The sequence below is a fragment of the Alternaria incomplexa genome (assembly GCF_024043165.1).
Source record: "Alternaria incomplexa strain BMP 0042 chromosome Unknown scaffold_9, whole genome shotgun sequence".
NCBI lineage: Eukaryota > Fungi > Ascomycota > Dothideomycetes > Pleosporales > Pleosporaceae > Alternaria > Alternaria incomplexa.
The window spans coordinates 47,272-64,767 of record NW_026249858.1 but is presented as its reverse complement, the minus strand read 5'-3'; the positions used below and the strand labels follow the sequence as shown (position 1 = coordinate 64,767).

The 17,496-nt window shown below is 52.4% G+C and overlaps 8 protein-coding genes across 8 annotated transcripts; 2 read left to right on the top strand and 6 right to left on the bottom strand.

Annotated features, from left to right (window-relative positions):
• Window positions 1–390: 390 nt before the first annotated feature.
• Window positions 391–2,062, bottom strand: J4E90_006380 (uncharacterized protein; the record flags this gene model as incomplete). The annotated part of the gene is made up of 3 exons (XM_051435926.1): window positions 391–1,203; window positions 1,251–1,789; window positions 1,837–2,062. The coding sequence occupies 3 exons, from the start codon at window positions 2,060–2,062 to the stop codon at window positions 391–393; spliced, it is 1,578 nt and encodes a 525-aa protein (XP_051289720.1).
• Window positions 2,063–2,243: 181 nt separating this feature from the next.
• Window positions 2,244–3,895, bottom strand: J4E90_006379 (uncharacterized protein; the record flags this gene model as incomplete). The annotated part of the gene is made up of 2 exons (XM_051435925.1): window positions 2,244–3,477; window positions 3,555–3,895. 2 exons carry the CDS (start codon window positions 3,893–3,895, stop codon window positions 2,244–2,246), a joined length of 1,575 nt encoding a protein of 524 aa, XP_051289719.1.
• Window positions 3,896–5,541: 1,646 nt separating this feature from the next.
• On the bottom strand, window positions 5,542–5,753 carry J4E90_006378 (uncharacterized protein; the record flags this gene model as incomplete). Its single annotated transcript, XM_051435924.1, has 2 exons — window positions 5,542–5,566; window positions 5,614–5,753. 2 exons carry the CDS (start codon window positions 5,751–5,753, stop codon window positions 5,542–5,544), a joined length of 165 nt encoding a protein of 54 aa, XP_051289718.1.
• A 461-nt stretch (window positions 5,754–6,214) lies between these two features.
• On the bottom strand, window positions 6,215–7,345 carry J4E90_006377 (uncharacterized protein; the record flags this gene model as incomplete). Its single annotated transcript, XM_051435923.1, has 3 exons — window positions 6,215–6,699; window positions 6,762–7,061; window positions 7,120–7,345. The coding sequence occupies 3 exons, from the start codon at window positions 7,343–7,345 to the stop codon at window positions 6,215–6,217; spliced, it is 1,011 nt and encodes a 336-aa protein (XP_051289717.1).
• Window positions 7,346–8,076: 731 nt separating this feature from the next.
• On the bottom strand, window positions 8,077–10,302 carry J4E90_006376 (uncharacterized protein; the record flags this gene model as incomplete). The annotated part of the gene is made up of 5 exons (XM_051435922.1): window positions 8,077–8,188; window positions 8,236–8,545; window positions 8,594–9,337; window positions 9,385–9,994; window positions 10,051–10,302. 5 exons carry the CDS (start codon window positions 10,300–10,302, stop codon window positions 8,077–8,079), a joined length of 2,028 nt encoding a protein of 675 aa, XP_051289716.1.
• A 247-nt stretch (window positions 10,303–10,549) lies between these two features.
• J4E90_006375 (uncharacterized protein) lies at window positions 10,550–11,489 on the top strand (the record flags this gene model as incomplete). Its single annotated transcript, XM_051435921.1, has 2 exons — window positions 10,550–10,603; window positions 10,830–11,489. The coding sequence occupies 2 exons, from the start codon at window positions 10,550–10,552 to the stop codon at window positions 11,487–11,489; spliced, it is 714 nt and encodes a 237-aa protein (XP_051289715.1).
• A 620-nt stretch (window positions 11,490–12,109) lies between these two features.
• On the top strand, window positions 12,110–13,198 carry J4E90_006374 (uncharacterized protein; the record flags this gene model as incomplete). Its single annotated transcript, XM_051435920.1, has 2 exons — window positions 12,110–12,596; window positions 12,651–13,198. 2 exons carry the CDS (start codon window positions 12,110–12,112, stop codon window positions 13,196–13,198), a joined length of 1,035 nt encoding a protein of 344 aa, XP_051289714.1.
• Window positions 13,199–15,470: 2,272 nt separating this feature from the next.
• Window positions 15,471–17,421, bottom strand: J4E90_006373 (uncharacterized protein; the record flags this gene model as incomplete). The annotated part of the gene is made up of 2 exons (XM_051435919.1): window positions 15,471–17,149; window positions 17,205–17,421. 2 exons carry the CDS (start codon window positions 17,419–17,421, stop codon window positions 15,471–15,473), a joined length of 1,896 nt encoding a protein of 631 aa, XP_051289713.1.
• Window positions 17,422–17,496: the final 75 nt, after the last annotated feature.

Below are 17,496 nucleotides of genomic sequence, written 5' to 3'. Positions count from 1 at the left end.
CCTAGTGCGCAGATCAAACAAGTTCTCTACAATGTCTTCACACAGATTGGTGCCGCACAGTTCTGGTCTGCCTAACAACGCGACAGCAATATCAATGCGGACTTGAATGATAAGAAACCCCTCAAGCACCATGGTGATTTCCGGTAGACTTTTTGTATACATACACGTCCGACTCAAGTAATGCTAGGGAAACCGCTATTCATCCGACTGGAAAGATCAACGTCGTGTCCGTCCTAGGTCGAGGTATACATGCTTTTGTTCTTCTAGCCTCTCTCCAAATTTAGTCCTTGCGAATGGCACTGTGAACCCCGGGTAGGGGAGCTTGTAGAATGTAGTCTATGGGTATCTATAAGTGCACTGTCAGTCTGGAAGTCCGCCCGCCAACTGCAATCAAGCTGCGCTTGGTAGTCGCTTCCGAATCTCGGCAATCATATCAGTCCTGTTCACCAGTACACCGTCTTTCTCGGGGTCGTTGTCGTCTTTGATTCCCAGGACCTTAATCTTGACCTTGCCGTCTTTGAGCTCATCCTCACCAAGGATGACGAGGAGCGGGACACCAGCCACCTCAGCTTGTTTGAATTGCTGAGGAAGTTTCGGCTTCAGTTTGTACGAGAACTCAGCCTTGATGCCTGCAGCCCATAGCTCTTGAGCGACTTGCATACGTTCTGTCAACAGGCCGGTGAAGCCTTTACCACCAAAGGCTGCGACGAAGGCATCGACATCTTTGGCACGCTGTGTCGACTGGCCGCGGGCTTTCATGATGCTAATGATTCGGTCGATGCCGAAAGATATGCCAACGCAGGGAATAGGCTTGCCACTGAACATGCCCACGAGCCCGTCGTAACGACCACCGGCGGCGACACTTCCTACGCCGATTTCTTGCTGCTGACCTTTTACGCGCGGTGCTGAGCCTTCTGTAATTACCTCGTAGATGAGCCCAGTGTAGTAGTCTAGACCTCTGGCGAGTGAGAGGTCGAAAGAGATCCTCTTGCGGGCACCAAAAGCATCGAGGTATGAGAAGAGCTGTTCCATCTCCCGAACACCCTGGCTGACATCTTCCGATTGAGAAAGGGTCTCGTTTGTCTTGAGATAGTCGATGATGTCGTCGCCGCCTTTGCGCTGCACCCATTCACCAATCTTATCCGCGATGTCTGCTGGCAGTCCCTTGGTCTCCATTTCTTGCTTGACCTCTGACCATGGTAGCTGCAGCATGTTAGTAATTGGCAGAGACATGGAGATGTTCAGCTCACCTTGTCTAGTTTGTCCACAGCAGAGCTGATCGGCCTTATCAGTTCTGCCTTGACGCCAGCAGCCTTGAACATGCCGTCTAGAATCTTCCTGTGATTTATCTTGATCGTGTACGAGTCCCACTTGAGCGCATCGAAGACGTCGGTCGCAATCTTGAGTACCTCGGCATCTGGAATCATGGCGTCGTAGGAACCCGCGATATCGAAGTCGCATTGGTAAAACTCTCGCATGCGACCCTTGGTCATGGCTGGTTGGTCGCGGCGGTACACCTTAGCGATTTGGTATCTCTTGAAACTCTGGACGCTAGGGTTCATGGCGAGCCATCGTGCAAGTGGGACGGTGAGATCGTAGCGCAGTGAGCAGAGCTCGCCGCCTTGATCCTGCAGATCGTATATCAACTTTGAGTCTTCTCCATATTTACCGCTGAGGATCTCTTTGAGTTCGAAGACGGGCGTGTCGAGTGTCGTAGCGCCGTGGCGCTTGAAAACTTCCGTTACTGTTTGGAACAGGTTGTCGCGAAGTGCGGCATCCTCGCCAGTCCCTGACATAGTTAGCGAGTCGTTTGGGCGCAATGTGGGCAAAATGTACAGTCGCGTGTGCCCTTTGGCACCTTCAGGTTGAACGATTTGTTCTTGTCTTCTTTGCCCATGTCGTCGTCGAAGCCCAAGGGCGAAGTTTGCGTAGAGAAGCGGCGGCGGGGTGCAAGAATGTAGGTTCGGATAGATGTTCGGCTGACTTTACGGTATGCGAAGGTATATCGGAGGGCGTCTTGGAAGAGCGCGGGGCAGACAAAGTGGGGTGAAATGCGCTGCATGGACCTGGAAAGTGACTCAATCGCCCAAGAGCAAGCGCGCATGTGCAAAGAATCGTTCTACTCCGCGACTTGGCCCGTGCATCTTCACACCGACGTCACAGCGGGCGGTAGCCAAAATGTAGTCACAGGATTACAACGAATAAATTGATGCATGGGTTTCTAGTCATCGCGCTGTGGGCAACTACCAGAGCAGTCGAAATTTCAGCAGATCTCTTTGTCCATAGCACTCGGCTACAACTGTCAGAATCATGTCGATGGCTGCCTTCGTGTTCCAGTCACTCTCGGACAATGGGGTAATGGACTGCGGTTTGGCCTGCGTCGGCTCGAAAACTGGCGCCAATTTGGTGGCACTCGCAGTTTGCTGCAGCTCTCCTCGGCGTATTTCTTGTCGCTGCCTCTCAGCCTCGACCCTTGAAAGGTGATGATGGACTTGCATTGGGGGCATATGAGGCAGAGGCACTTGTGAATGTACCAAGCGGTCTCCGAGTTGCGCAAGAAGACGCGCTCGAGCTTCCTCAAGACCTCCATCTTCCGGAATGCTTTCTGATTCAACTTCATCCTCAGACATGATCATCTCTGCGTCAGAATCATCCGTCTCTTCAATGACTGTGTTTTGGCTGAGCACGGCATCGTCATTTCTGAAGGACGTCGTGTCTAATCCATTGTCTTTCTCATTCGAAACATCGCGCAGAGTTTGTGTGACTTTCGGCGCAAGATGTCTCGTGTCGTGAGCTCCATGTGTCTGTTCTCCAGGATCGGTCTCTGGGACCTCGGGACTAGTGCACTCGCCCTCTTGTGCATCACACGTCAATGTTCTGTTGTCTGCGTAGAGTCGGCCCACTAGCCGGCCTGCGCTGAGCCCCAAGTCTCGGATCCTGCTCACACGCTCATGATCCAAAGTACCGAAATCTCCAACTAGGGCCAACAAGGTCCATATCCAGCTGCTCTTCTCCCGGGATATCTTAGCTGATCGACCCAAGGCTAACGTGCAGCCTTGTAGAGCCATATACAGCGTCGACTCGTCAATGTGCATGATTTCTTGGAGAATGGGTAAGTCCTTCTCTATAGTTTCCGACCATTTCTGCTTTCCAAACTTCTCTACTTTTGCGCGGCTCGCTGCTGTGTCTGGTAGTCGTCCATACCTCCGCATTTCGGCGAGTTTCTTGCGAAGGTTTCGAAAGCGCTGGAGGAGAGCATTGGTGCAAGCTTCCTGTGGATCAAGGGCGAACGAGTCTGTTTCCCACTTGGTAGCGTTGTACTCCCAATCCACGGCGATCCAGGTTCCTTCCCTGTATATGACGCGTTGAGTATCCATCGGGCTTTTGTGTTGCGATTCGTCATGGTCTGAGTCGAGTTTGCCAGCGTTGACGTTGTTTGGGGCTACGAGTAGAGTGGGAATCGCCGATGCTTCAGACCTAGGCCTCATGTATAAGCGATGCACTTGATAATGCTCTCATGTGAGGGGAGTGCAAAAGATGAAGTAAGCACTCACCGGACACCGTGAAGGTAGGCCAACGCTTCGCTTGTGGTCTCGTCGGATGACTGCTCTTCACCGTCGAGTCCTGGTAGCACCGTCCGTGTCCCATACTCCTGGTACGAATCTACAGCGCGCGGCCGGTTTTTTGGGTGCGCTGTGATGCGCGCGATCCTCGCGCGCTTAATACCAGCGGCCTCTTCTTGTGCGCACTTTCTTTTGCTGCCGTAGGCGGTCGGGGACGCTGTCGAGGATATGGAGGGCGGCTGCGTCGACATAAGGTAACCATCGGGCCGTTGTAGTTTGTTGTAGCTCTCACCGTCTTTAGTAACGGCCAAATTTACCCCCACGGTTGACATGTTTGCGTTGGAGGTTGTAGAGTCCTGGCTCCGGTTGATGAGTGATTGCGGAGACGCGCTCGGGGGTGACCTACATCGGTCTAGCGTGGCTCACGCTGGCACCACACATGTATGCGGGCCGGCACAATCAATCTCAGGAATCTTGAAATGCGGAAGGTACATATTTGAGTATCTGAAGTTGAGGTTGATAATGTGTGGTGTATTTCACTGCACTATAGTTACGTGATGTCGTGCTCCTCGTAAAGCTACTCAGCCAACAGCTCTAACATCTAGATATGATGATGAGTTCCTGCGGGCGTACGCAAAGATCCCCAAACAAAGGAATTTATAGTGGGATTAATCCCATCAACCCTTTCCATCTCCCCTTGTGGTTGAGACCCAGTAGCCTGATCGTCATTGTCCCTTCCGTTCGATGTTTTCTTCTACTGGCTGGTAGGGGTACTTGATCGTGAGACACCAGATGTCTAAATAATCGCAGATCGTCCAAATAACATCCACGATGAAGCTTCCATGCACACCGACAGCAAGACCTAGACACATGAACACAAAGGCAACCTGATAAACATCGTTGCCCAAGGCACTTGGCCAGCCGACACCAATGTGCTCCTGTAGCCATGGCCCGAGCGAATCGATCACTCCGTAGATGAGAGGGTACATCAGTACGTTGCCTCGAGGAAATCGGGATTTCGTAAGGTGAGAGATGATCATGCGACCCACCGAGTACGCGTTGATGAGACCAGCGTAGAAGATGAACGGAACCAGATGGTGATGCAAGATCATAGGTTGCAGGTACAAGTACGCCGTGATGAGGACCCAAGCCGCCCCGAAGGTAAGAAGACCCAGGAGAGCGACTCGCGCCTTTTGACCACGAGCACGACGCGCCTTCATTACATTTTGCGCGCTGTGTCATTGTCAGCCTACTGTCTCGTATAATGGCATGTGTTCATACCTCGAAACAGTGTTAAACACGAGCACAACTCCTCCATAGACCATATACCATTCGTTCCATGCCAAATTGTACAGCACTTCTGGAATGAATCCTTGCTCTTTCACTCCGAGACTTTGGATCATGGAGCGTTGCCAAAAGCTACCTCCACCAAGGTAGGCCGTTGAGGCATACACTATGCACAAGGTTATGATACCCTCGACTGGCCCAGAGATAACACCAAGAGTCAGTGTATGGGTATGATACTCATCCCAGGTCTGCACGTAGAATGTCAGAGATGCTGCAGTAGTTAGCAAGATAAGATGCAAAGCAAGTAATGTCAAGGTGCTGGCTTACATGCAAAGAGCGTGAGGATTGTCTTCCAGCCTTGGCCAAGATTCATTGTCGCAGAGAACAACAATACTTCCAGTGTCGTATTGATCGCATCGACTCCATGATCGAACAGCTCGCCTAGAGGACCGCTCTGGCGAGTCCTGCGGGCCTGACTCCCATCCACAGCATCAAATGTTTGGTAGAGGAACAGTCCGATGGCCCAGCTGGCGTACACCCAAGGCGGACAATCTTGATCAAGGGTCGGTGTATACCAGAGTAAGGTGAGGAAGTTGACTATGATGAACCCGAACCCAGAGAGTGTTATCTACAGCATCATGTAAGTAAGGACGAAGCTCTTGCGGCGGGGTTCGACATATAAAATCTTTTTTTATGCCAAACTTACAAGGTTGGGTCTAAGACATGTTAGTATTGCTTTGTATGAGATGTTGGAAATACTCACGCCATCCACATAGGAAAGCATTTGATGACCACATGAGAGTAGAAAGGCTTGAGGACATATTGTGAAAGCAAGCTGTGATCCACGCCAGAGTACTTGTACTCCCTAAGCTTTGGTAGCTTATCCTGTCGTATGTACACCATGGTGTGTTATTCGCTTAGTACTAGCAACTGTTGGCGAGTTGTTGTGGGGTTCTGGCAGCGAAAGTGATTTCGGCGGCACTTGTTGTTGCTATGTGGTGGTGTGCCAAGCGCAAAAACTTATGACGTAGCTACCCGTCCGCCCGCCGGTTTTGGCAACATCTTAGCGTGGAAACGGTATGTCAGGTACGATCGCTACCTCGGTGTGCACAACGAATGAGATGAATCATCATATTCTACGAATGTGTATCTGAGATTGATGCAGCCCCTCGCAACTTCGCACCACTTAGACGCTGGAGGCTTGATGACTCCACTAGCGATACTTGCCTCATTCTGGAACATTGTGATCGATCTTGCTCATATACATGATTCAGCAGACATGACACCCTCTCACTGTAAGCAGCGCACAGTGCCATTTACTTGGTCGTACACCAGATGAGTGGCTTGATCGGTGCAATCGAAGCTTATGCAACAGTGCTCCAGGAGCAAGGAATCAAGATCCTGCTCCTCATGGTCTGGATGAGCGGCACGGTCTTGTGCACTGTCTCGCCCCAGCCTTCCACACTCCAGCTCTGTTCACGACGGACCTTGCGTTCCTCCAGGTTGGCGAATTGCCACAGATGGTGTACTGTGTTCAGATCACCGATCTGGACGAACCAAGCACCCACACCCTCCATGACTTCCCGCCTGGCCTTCAAGCCACGTCGCCAATGTGTCTCCCACTCGAGCAAATTGCCAGGATGTAGTGTGTACGAGCGCAATTCGAACAAGCCACCGAGCTGGCGTGGGGGTGTCGTAGGCCAGAAGGAGAACTCTTGCATTAGGGAGTTGTGCTTGGATTTGATCAAGGTCTTGAGTTTGGCATCGAACGCAGGGAACTCTGGATGGGATTGGATGTTGTGTAGCGATTCGTGGTAACCCTCGTAGCGTTGGTACTCCCAGATATGTACTTTGGTGCATAGTCAGCATCGTTGAGAGAGATGCGAGCGTTGGAGCGAGTTGCAGACTTACCAAAGGTGTTGCAATCTCCCACTTCAGTCCTCCAGCTACCTACAAGATGGACCTTGTTCTCGGGAATGGACGCCATCTTTGGGTACCAGCTTCCAACCAACTCGGTGTACTCTTCGACCTTGTCTTGCAGTACCTCGTGGAATACAATGGAGTGGACGTATTTGCCGCGAGCTAAGACCTGAGAAAAGCTGCGCTCAATGTCCTTGTCGAGTTCGCGGCCCTCAGGCGTGCCGTAGATGAGAGATGATAGCGCACCGCCCTTCTTCTTGCCGTTTTCTTGCTCACGGGCGCGGGCATCTTCTGTAGTTACTCACGTTAGCGCTCTTGGGTAATTCAGGTTGGGCGACGTGCAACGGACTCTCTTCCTGTTCCTTTCGCTTCTGAGCAGCTACCAGACCGTCGCGGAAGCTCTTCTGCTTCTCGTTGAAGCTGGCAGCACTATCGGGTGTGATGTCGGCGAGGGTAGGAGCTCTAGCCGGGCTTTGTGTTGGAGCGCCAGCACTGAAGGCCTGAGAGCGGACGGCGGTGGCACACGGCGGGGAGAGGATGCCGCGCACACTGGCACAAACACGGCGTGTGAGCATGATGGTACTGTCAGGACCGGAGCTGGAGGGTAATGTCAAGTTGCACACCAACGCCGACAGCGTGTATGAAGTGGAGTAGTGGTGGTGTTTGTGTCGGTTTGGGCGGGCTACAGCACAGCTTCCCCTCAATCAGCCTACTGCAGCTCTCCCTGTCAAGCTCACTAGCGTCCCGCTGCCTAGGTATCCGCCCGGGGCACTGGGGTAAGCGCGCCCCACTGCAAACCTCACCAACCTCCGTCACGCGTCTACATTGCTCTACTGGAAGCGTTGCAACGCTGTTTACATTTCAATGTCGCGCAGAACACTTTCATCGCGTCTTCAGGCCAACATCCAGATCCATGGTCGTATTCTTTGCATCTAATCTGTTGACATGATCGTAGAGGCCCAAGATGTACCACGAGACTAGAATGAGACCATTTGGATCAATTCACTTCCAAACCTCGACCTCGAACTTCGCTGTTCCTGACTGCTCCATCCCTGCGTGTGGCTATTCATACCCCTTAGCAAGCAGCGAGCAGCGACCATGCCTTCTTATGATGTAGCTTAGTCCCTGCTTTCCTCGTACTCTACCATAATCATACACAAAGTACTGTTCACGAATGCGGTAGCCGTCCCGCACAAGCGGAGCCCACATTGGATTAGACATTGAACACCTAGAGTGTAATAGGAAACGTGATTTGAGATTGCAGGAACATGACAGACATGAGCCCCTGCCCAGGCAAGATAGGTGTTCAGTCCTCGTCAAATATCTGGAGCACGTTGTCAAGAATGGTAATGATTACGCGGGCTTGCAGACCGGCATCGGCCATATTGTTGCCTTTATGAGGACCCATTATGGACGGCCTATACGAGGTTAGTCGACACATAGATTCGGTCGAGTGATGACTTACGCCCAACAGATACCCAGATTTGCGGTGCTCATGCGGTTAACCTCGGAGGATTGCTGCACACGATGCAGATGCAAAACAAGGGCACGAAGTGTCGCATAATTCGGATCGGGCAAAGCATTGATTAGCGCGTGCATGGAATCACGTCGCATGGTCTCGTCATCGATGCGTGCAGCATCGATATACTTGCCGTAGAATTCGCGGGTGAGCAGTGGATCCGGAAGCTCGCGGAAGAATTGTTTCAGCAAACCAGCCACACTGTTGACGTCGTGCTGAAACGACTCTGGGTTGCGAAAATCTACTTGGGAAGCGTCTGTATATCGTTAGTCGCCCGCATTGACCAATTCTCATAATCACCTACCACTGTCAAAGAGAGCTTTCATTTGCTGGATATGCGACGAGGTTCCAGGGATCCGGTAGATGCCCTCTACTTCCAGTCCGTATAGATCCACAGCCTGGATACACTGATAGACTACCATGGGTACGGGTGAGCCATCTCGGTGGAACAGGTCTTCCAGAGTGACGCCAAAGACGGGATTGACCGGGGGTTGGGCGTTGTTGTAAAGAATTCCGCTAGTCTGCTGTGCCGTAGCCTGACCGACAGGTCCACGAGGATAGTCTGACTGTGGGTAAGGCGTGGGCCCCACGGGTGAGTAGGGCGAGTTGCTGAACTGCGGCGCTTGGGAAGGCTGTGGTTGCGATTGCAACGACGAAGGTGGCAGCTGTGCGGGACCCCCAAACGAGGGCTCGAGACTGGAAGGGCCTTGAGGCGATAGAGGGTTGGCATCTGGCTGCGGCATGGGGAAAGAGGGCGGCGGCTGACTCTGCAGCTGCATGGAGGTACGTCGGTTACTACTCGCAGCAGCAGGTGGTGTTGGATGTGACCGCGTCTGCGCCTGTGTCGGATGCTTCAGGTACTGTAGCTCTGATTTGGTAATGGGTGCTTTAGAGGCATGGCTCAAAATATATTCGTCAAAGTCGCGCTCATTGTTGATCTGGTAGATGAGCTGGTTGATGCTGGACGGGGCCTGAGTAGTCGCGCCCTTGGGTGGCTGTGGACTGACGACCTGGCCATTGTTGACGACAAGTTTCTCGTTGAACGAGGCTATGACAGCGTCAGTCGAAGCTGACGCGGGCAGCAGGTGGACTTACCGTATTTCTGCATTTCCATAGTCAGAGCAGCGTCGGTTTCCTTGATGAGATCCAGCAGCGCAGAGACAGCCTGGGGCCGCAGAGTCGCGACGAGCTCTTTGCGGGAGACCTGTGCCGTCTGGACTTTGCTGGCATAGTCCTGATCTGCCGCCTGGGTCTTGCGCTGGAGGTCCTCCTCGTGCTGGGCGGCTGACTTGGGCCCTTTCAAGCCAAACTTCCTGCCCGCACCTGTGTCGCCTGTCTTGACCCGGTCAAGGTCTTCGGCGAGCTGGTCGTACTTGGCCTTGGCCTTCTCGGCCAGCCGTTCGGCGTCTTGAACCTTGTTCTCTGCGGAGAGCCCCTGCTGCTTCCAAGTTTTGCGGCTTGTATCCATCTTGTTGGCCAGCTGTAGCAGGTTCTCGTGCATGGCGTGTAGGGCAAGGCCGAACTGGGTGCCATTGTCGGCGATGCGCTCGTTTGCGTGGAGGACCTGCTCGAACTGCGTCTGGTAGCTCTCGTGCCGCGTGTCAGGCTTCCGCACGCCGTCGAGCGTCAGACGGCTTAGTTTCTTGAGGCTGCCGGCGTGCTCTTCCTCGAGAGCTCCCCGGCGTTTGAGGAAGCTGGCAAAGTCCTGCCCAGCGTGTTAGCCGTCGGAATGCACAAGAGCCCGGCTTCGTGGCCACTGACTCTGGCGCTCGCAATGCTGGCCTTGAGGCGGTTCAGCAGGGTGGAGACGCCCACGTCTGAGTGCAACATGTCTTGCACGCGCTGCTGCGTCTGCGCGTTGGGGGGTGCGCTCCCTTGGTCAGGCGATGTGGGAGTCGCTTCATCCATGGGCGAGGCGAGGGCACCATCATGCGTGGGCGACGATACGCTGTTCGGGTCGGCATGGACGCTGTCAGTGCCCTCCATAGGCGGGATTGCATTCGGGGCAGCCATCGCAGACGCGGCTGTTGTGGCAGGAGGGAATGGCTGCGTCGCCGGGTCGCCGTCGGAATGCGCAATGCCGCGCGCTTCGGCGGAGGCGGAGATGCTGCACGGACAAGCTCCACGCAACGTCATCCTTCCCGCCGTCAAGTTCTGCCAACCGTCCTCACGCGCCTGATCAAGCACGGCAGCACCGTCCACCTTTCGCAGCCTGCCTCTCTTGACTCACGTCTTCACCCCCCTCTTGATCCGTCTCGCCATGTCTAGCGGCTTACCGGATGAGGTGGTGACCTGCCTCCAGAATGCCCGCTTTGTGAGTCCCTCCAAACACGTTTATCTTGTCTCATCTCATTCTTCCATCGGGATCACATTCAAACACACGTCGCATGCTTACATGACCCCTCCTCGCTTGTTTCGAGCAGTTCATTTCCCCCCAAACCCTTCCTACCAAGTGTCGTGATTCATACCCGCCTCATAAACACGTGCATTGCCAACACCCCCGAGCTCTCGTATGCTTATGTGCTAACAAGTTCAAACAGCTCCATCTTGCAACATGCTCGGAAAACATTCCTCACGTCTCGTTGATGAACTACACCTACTTACCTAACACTCCGTATTCTCCAACTCCCACTATCATCATGACAACACCTTCAAGTTCCCGCAAAACACAGAATCTCGAGGCCAACACTCGAGTATCTCTCCTGGTGCATGACTGGATTTCTCACCGCCCTCCAACCTTGAGCCAGCCGGGTCGCTCGCCTTCGCCGTCAGGTCCAGCACCACGTTCGGGATCCTTGGCCGAACTTCTCCTTGGCATGAACACCGCGTCCCTGAGTCGCATCAGCGCCACCATCAATGGCGTTGCTGAACTCGTGCCTTCTGGCTCCGAGGAAGAGACATGGTACAAAGCCCAACACCTGGCTAACAACACCTTTAGTCCTGGTGGCGAGGACACACACTCGGCTCCTCCCGCTGGCGAAGGACTGTGGGGCGGTGGGGGCATAGGTTCACGAGAAAACGCTGATGAATCACTAAGAGAAGGTGACGGGGGCACCAAGTGTTACGTCGAGGGAGCAGAGGTCAGAGTTGTCGTAGTCAGGGTTCGTGACGGGCGCATCGCAGACTGGAAAGGCCAAGTCAGAGATTGGAGCCTTTCAGAAAACGCACAAGAAATCAAGCCAAACGGAATGTCGTCATGAGAAACACCAGGAGTCTTTTTTTTTTTTTTTTGGAAACGACCGGCATGTTCGGAATTCTACGGCTTGCGTCGTGTATGCAAGGGGTTGCCGTATTTGCGCAGCATCTGGTTAGTGACATACCTTTCGTCAAATCAGCTACACGTGTTTTAGCGCTGCCTCGTGCGTGGCTTGATGCTATTTCCTTTGTCTCAAAATACCACTTCGCCGACAAAAGTTGAGGGCTTCTCCAATTTCATCTCGTTTTCATCCCCAAGTTACATCACGGTGTATGTCACAACCAATAGCATTTGTGAGAAGGCTCAGTATGCAAGAACATCCCTCTTAACAGCGCTATAGAGGAGACCATCCGGGACTGTTCGCGAAGTGAAGGAGACTGAGACTGTCTCATCAGGTGAGCGAGGAAATACTGCTGTTGACGTATGCACTGACCATTGCAAACGCGCAGACTCGTTGCCTGGCCTGCTCAGCCTTGGCGCGGCCACAAACAAAGTCTCTGCTCTCACCATCTCGTCGAAATACCACCAACTTCCACTACTCAAACCCTTTTTCATTTCGCAATTGCTCCATACTTTCTCTGCAACAACAACGTTGTCCAGCCCATACATCATCGTCTCACCACAATGAACGCTGAGATCCACCGCACTCTCGCTGACATTGGCGAAGTGTCTCAGCTCGCCCTGGACGCACTGAGCCGTTTAGAAAACGCTCTTCGCGTTTGCGCCGAGGGTTTCGAACGCGGCGACACCATGGTAATCATCCCGGACAACCTCCCCGTTCTGCTCGGAAATGGCGTAGCAGAGCTCTTCAAGAAGGCCTTGGCCGAAAAGACAGGATTGCCGATCAAGCTCATTGATCTCATTCCTATGGAGACCACCAAAACCTCACACACTATCGTCAAGATGCCAAAGAACACCGCAGCTTCACCTCAGGCCCAACCCAACTATCAGTTGGTGAAGACTTCAAGCGATTCTGCTGTCGGCTTGGACGCCCTTTCTGTCAACGTCATCAAGAAGGCTCCCCGACCAATGAATTGTTGGATCATCTTCCGAGATGCGATGGCTAAGGATCTGAAGATCGAGTTCCCACAGCTCACTGTTCAAGAGTTATGTAAGTGCACACAGCACTCTCCATCTCTAATACAACATGCTTACAATGTCCTAGCTTCATTCTGCTCCGACATGTGGAAGGACCTCGGACCAACTGGCAAGGCGCCCTGGCAGGCTGCCGCACAGTCGGCCAAGGAAGAGCACTTGCGCCAGCATCCGGACTACAAGTATAGTCCTAGGAAGCCAGGCGAGAAGAAGAAGCGCCAGTCACGCAAGGCTAAGCGCGCATCAGCGATTTCGACTGTTCCTGAGGTTGTCAACTTTCAAGTCGCCCCCAACATTGCGATATCATCGCCTAGCTCGACCTATGAGAATGCGCTTCCCGTCAACGACATCACTCCTGATATTGGTAATCCCTTTATCAACGACTTCGCTCCGTTCTTCGATGTGGCCGACATGCTCGACATGTTTCCTCAAGATCCAGTGTCTGCCAGCATCACCTACGACTCAGAATCTTTTCGTCATGCTCGCCTTGACAACGAGTTCGGCTTCAACTTCAACATGGACGCAACCTTTGCGCTGGCTGATGACGACCTCTTCGCCTTTCGCGACGGCGCAGACGATGATGCTATACTACCCGCCTTGGCCCATGACACCTACTAGGAACGCCTCAAGCATCCAACCCTCATCTGGAAAGTACATGTGCCAGAGGTCTGCACGTCACTGACCAAGGATTCGCGCTTCTTGTAAGACCGGCGACTCCCACATACCGTCACCCGATTTCTGTCGATCTGCTCCGCATACAATTTGCGTTCCTTTGGCAATACAACCGGCCTGTCTCTACGTCTCGATTAGGCATTCCCCTTGCTTTAGCAACATCCCTTGCTCTTAGAGCCCCCAAAAGTCTTTCGCTTGTCACCAGCTTGCCACCTTCTCATGAAGCGCCCAGTCAGGCACACCTTCCACTCTTTTCCCGGATTACGATTACGATTACGATTAGATTACGATTACGACCACAACCCACGATAGCTGACGCAATGTGCATACAGGATGCACGATCCCATAAAAGAGACTTCTGAGTCTTGATGATGGGAACATGGGTGAAGCGTGTGTTTTTTCTCTCGATCACAACCAAGTTGCCTTCAACGATATATGGTTCGTGGTCACCACTTCAGATACCCCGTCCAGACCCTATGTCTTACACGGTGTAGCATACACATCATCGGTCGTACGCGCATGCGCAGCATCAGACGAACATATCAACCACAAAAAAAGATAGATAAAAGATACCAAAAATGCACACAAAAAGAACTCTCCTCTCTCCCCAGCGTGATTTGAAAACAATATGCAGTGATCTGCTTGCTGACTTGCTTGACCGACGTGAATTCAAGCTGACATGTAAGGAGATGTATGCAAGTATGTGATTGTAATGTTGGTGGCTGCATGGAAGGATGTGACGGGCTTGCAAAATGGTGGTGTGTCAGTCCCGACACTGAGGTCGTTATATAGTATTCCCAGTGAAGCTGGCGGACTTATCAGACCACTTATGAGTCGTGTATTAATATCTCTGCCGCTGCGGTTTTGGAGGGGTGGTGGTGTATTGGTGTATTGGTGCCCAGGTGTCATAATGGCCGAAACTGTCTCGCCTCTCGCCCGAGCGCGCCCATGTGCCGAAGGACTCTGATGTGCCTAGGCGTAAGCGGAGGTGACTCATAGGGTTTGAATCAACATCTGGGTTCTCTAATAAGTGGATGGGACATATAGGTACGACATCTTCGTTCGGTGTCGGGTTCCAAGGTTGGATGTTGAAATCGAGGATGGCTGACTGGCAGGAGTATCGCCAACGCAAGCTCATGTCTAGCCTGGCAAGCACTTCATGAAAGACTCTTAAATATATAAAGATGAGTTAAGCAAATTTTTTGTGACCTTACACACAGTGGTCGTACTGTCAAGTCAACAGATAGCTTATTATAACCCAGTCCAAGAGGTAGCATCTATGTACAATGCATTTCTACATCAATCCTAGTAAGCATGGAATGAAATATTTGTATAAAACTCAATGCATCTCTGATAGCTTTGGGCGTGACCGACGTACGAGTGGTGACGACGGGGCTCTGGCTGCGAGGAGTCACGACCGGGGTAAAGGGATACCTATCCCTTTATGACTGAAAAGCCCATAGACCTTTCAGCCTGTACAGAGCGCCTGTTAAATTGTCTTTTTACTATTTCAAATGTTTCTTAAACTTATCGGTAGTGCTTTAGTACAGCTATATAGAGGTATATGCCTGTCTGCGAGGCAGGCCTACGGGCTGACAAAAAGCAAGATAGTGACCCCAACACACTTACTAGAACTCCCTGAGATCTTTACAGCTTCATAACAAGTACTGAAAGTGTATTAAGAGCAGTCTTCAAGGTCTAATGTATACTAGTAGAGTTATAGCCGAATGCAGTGCTATTATAGAGACGACTAATGCAACATCTTAACACACACATATTATTTTAGTGTTAAGTCGAGCAGAGATATTACAGTAGCATTACGACGTACTACGTATATGCATATAGCGTTGTAGCTTCTAGGATCGACGTTAACGGTTTTGTAGAGCACTTAGTATATTAGTTGTCGAGACTGTGGTCTTATTTGCACCATTGAACATGACATATTGATATGGTCTGACATGGACGGCCCTGTAACTTTCAAATTCCTTCTACCCGCCCCGGCGTGACTATTAATCTCATTGCCGAGCCTGATAGGTGATACTGTAACTATGCAGACACTTTTGACCTGCCTGCTATTTCTGCGGCGAGCTTCAGTCTCCACAACTGCCCTGAGGATTTTAGCATCGTCATCGTAAGCAGAACCAATGCGAGCCGCAGGGAAGCGTATTCATAGCCTAGCAGAACCATCTATCAGTATCCATATATTATGTCCCTTCTCTCAACTACCCTTCCAATCACTACACCAGATGAACGTCCCACACCGCCACTGCGTGCCCACTTCCTTCTGCCCCGTCGGTCCAATCGGTCTAGGGCACATCCAAAATTGTCTTCCGCAGTTCATGCCTGGTTTCTTGGTCGTGAACGAGATGCAAGGCTCGCCGTGTTCGCACCGCGGTACTGGTTTTTTGGAGAAGAGCTTTGTCCAGCCTTCTTTTGACGCTTCCTGGGAGGCGCGCGGATCGGAGTCGAAAGATTCGGAGGTTATGGGCGACAGCGGACGAGGCATGTCTATGGTGGAATGGCTGGGAGCATCGTTGTTCGTAGACGGCGAGGCAGGCGGTGCTGCATCTTTGAGGGGCTCTGCATCAGCGGGTTTGGTTCGGCTTTGGAAGAAGCCTTTGAGCGACTGCTGGCCCTTGGGAGCTTTGGACGTGGTTGTGGTATTAGGTTTTCCCCGCTTGACTGGCTTGTTGGGCGATGCTGATGCCGAAGCGCGTCGCTTCTCGACCGACTTGAGCGGGCTCTGGGTGAATGCAAGGTGACTATCAACTGCTGAAGGCATTTCCGCCATGGAAGCCGCGATGGCCAGTTTAAGGTCTCTGTCGGAGTCGTCCATGGTCGTATTGGGAGTAGACATGTCATCTACCTTTGTCTGCATTTCTTCGTCGGCAATCGGTGGCGTAGGCGCTGGTGCAGACTTTGGTAGGGTGGGCTTATTGGTGAACATGTCTCGGATACTCCTCCTCTTCGTAAATTCGGCTAGGAGCTTTCCGCTGAGTGCTGGGACATCTTTGACTATGTCATACTCTCGCTGCCGCATGCCGTCTTTGAACATGCCCGCTGGATTCATCAAGTCCAACACGTGCACCTGATCTTCAGCACCGTGCTCACCGGTCGCTGATATCTGTGACATGGGCACCACATCCTTCGTCACAGCGTACACTGGACAATGATCCGACCCCATCAGTCCCTCCTGAATGTTGGCCTCCTTGAACCAGTCCTTGATCGCGATGCTGCACAGTATGAAGTCGATCCGTGATCCAAAGTTGCCCGGCCTAGCGTTGATTTTCTGCTCCCAGTGTGTGAACATTCCTTCGCGGTCAGGATGGAACTCCCTACACAGATCGTATAGGACCGGCTCTTCTCTCCCCTCGTCTCGTTGACCCGGAACCATTCCATTGAACAAGAGCTGGTTGAAGATTCGCCTGTTCGGAGTGCTCAGATACTCGGCATGCGTCATGCCTTGCGACAGCATATTCTCCTCCGCCCTGGCCGTGTCGATGGTATCTCTCGAGACGTTGAGATCACCCGTGAGTATCACATGCTTGCCCATCTTCGTCAAGTTCCGTATTCGTGTTTCCAGCGCTGTGAGAAAGCCGATTCGGAAACCGTCTCGTAGGCCATTGCTGTTCGCTGGGCTGTAGACGCCGAAGAGGACAAAGGCTGGGAATTCAAGCACCAGACACCGTCCTTCTGAGTCGAGGCTGTCAGCGTCGAGATCGGGGGGGAGATGGGCCATTTGCGCGGCGCTGAGGTAACCGCCAATGCTGGCAGATTCAGGAAGGTTGCGGTACGATGTGGTCGAGCCGGGAGGGCAGAGAGCGCCTAGGACACCTTCTTCGGCGCGAATGGGGGCGCATATGGATTGGCGAGTGTAGATACCAACGCCTGAGTAGCCTGGACTGTGTTAGTGCAAGGCCGCTGAACAAGGACTGTGTAACGTGGAAAGTGCCTTTCTTGTGTTTTGGTAAACTGAAGTAGCAGTCCCAGCCAGGTACAAGGACCATGTCATCCGTCAGATCCTTGCGCTGAATCTTCAGCTCTTGCATGATGACAATGTCCGCCTCGAGGATGTCGAACATGGCATTGAAGGTCCTCGTGTTGCTCCATGGCTTGTAGCCAAACGGGTTGCGAATGCCGTTGACATTCCAGGTGGTGATGCGGACCATGGCGTTGATCGGTTATATAGAGCGACAGTGAGCGCGAACCAAGAACATCATCACGTCGTCATCTCATTTGTTCTG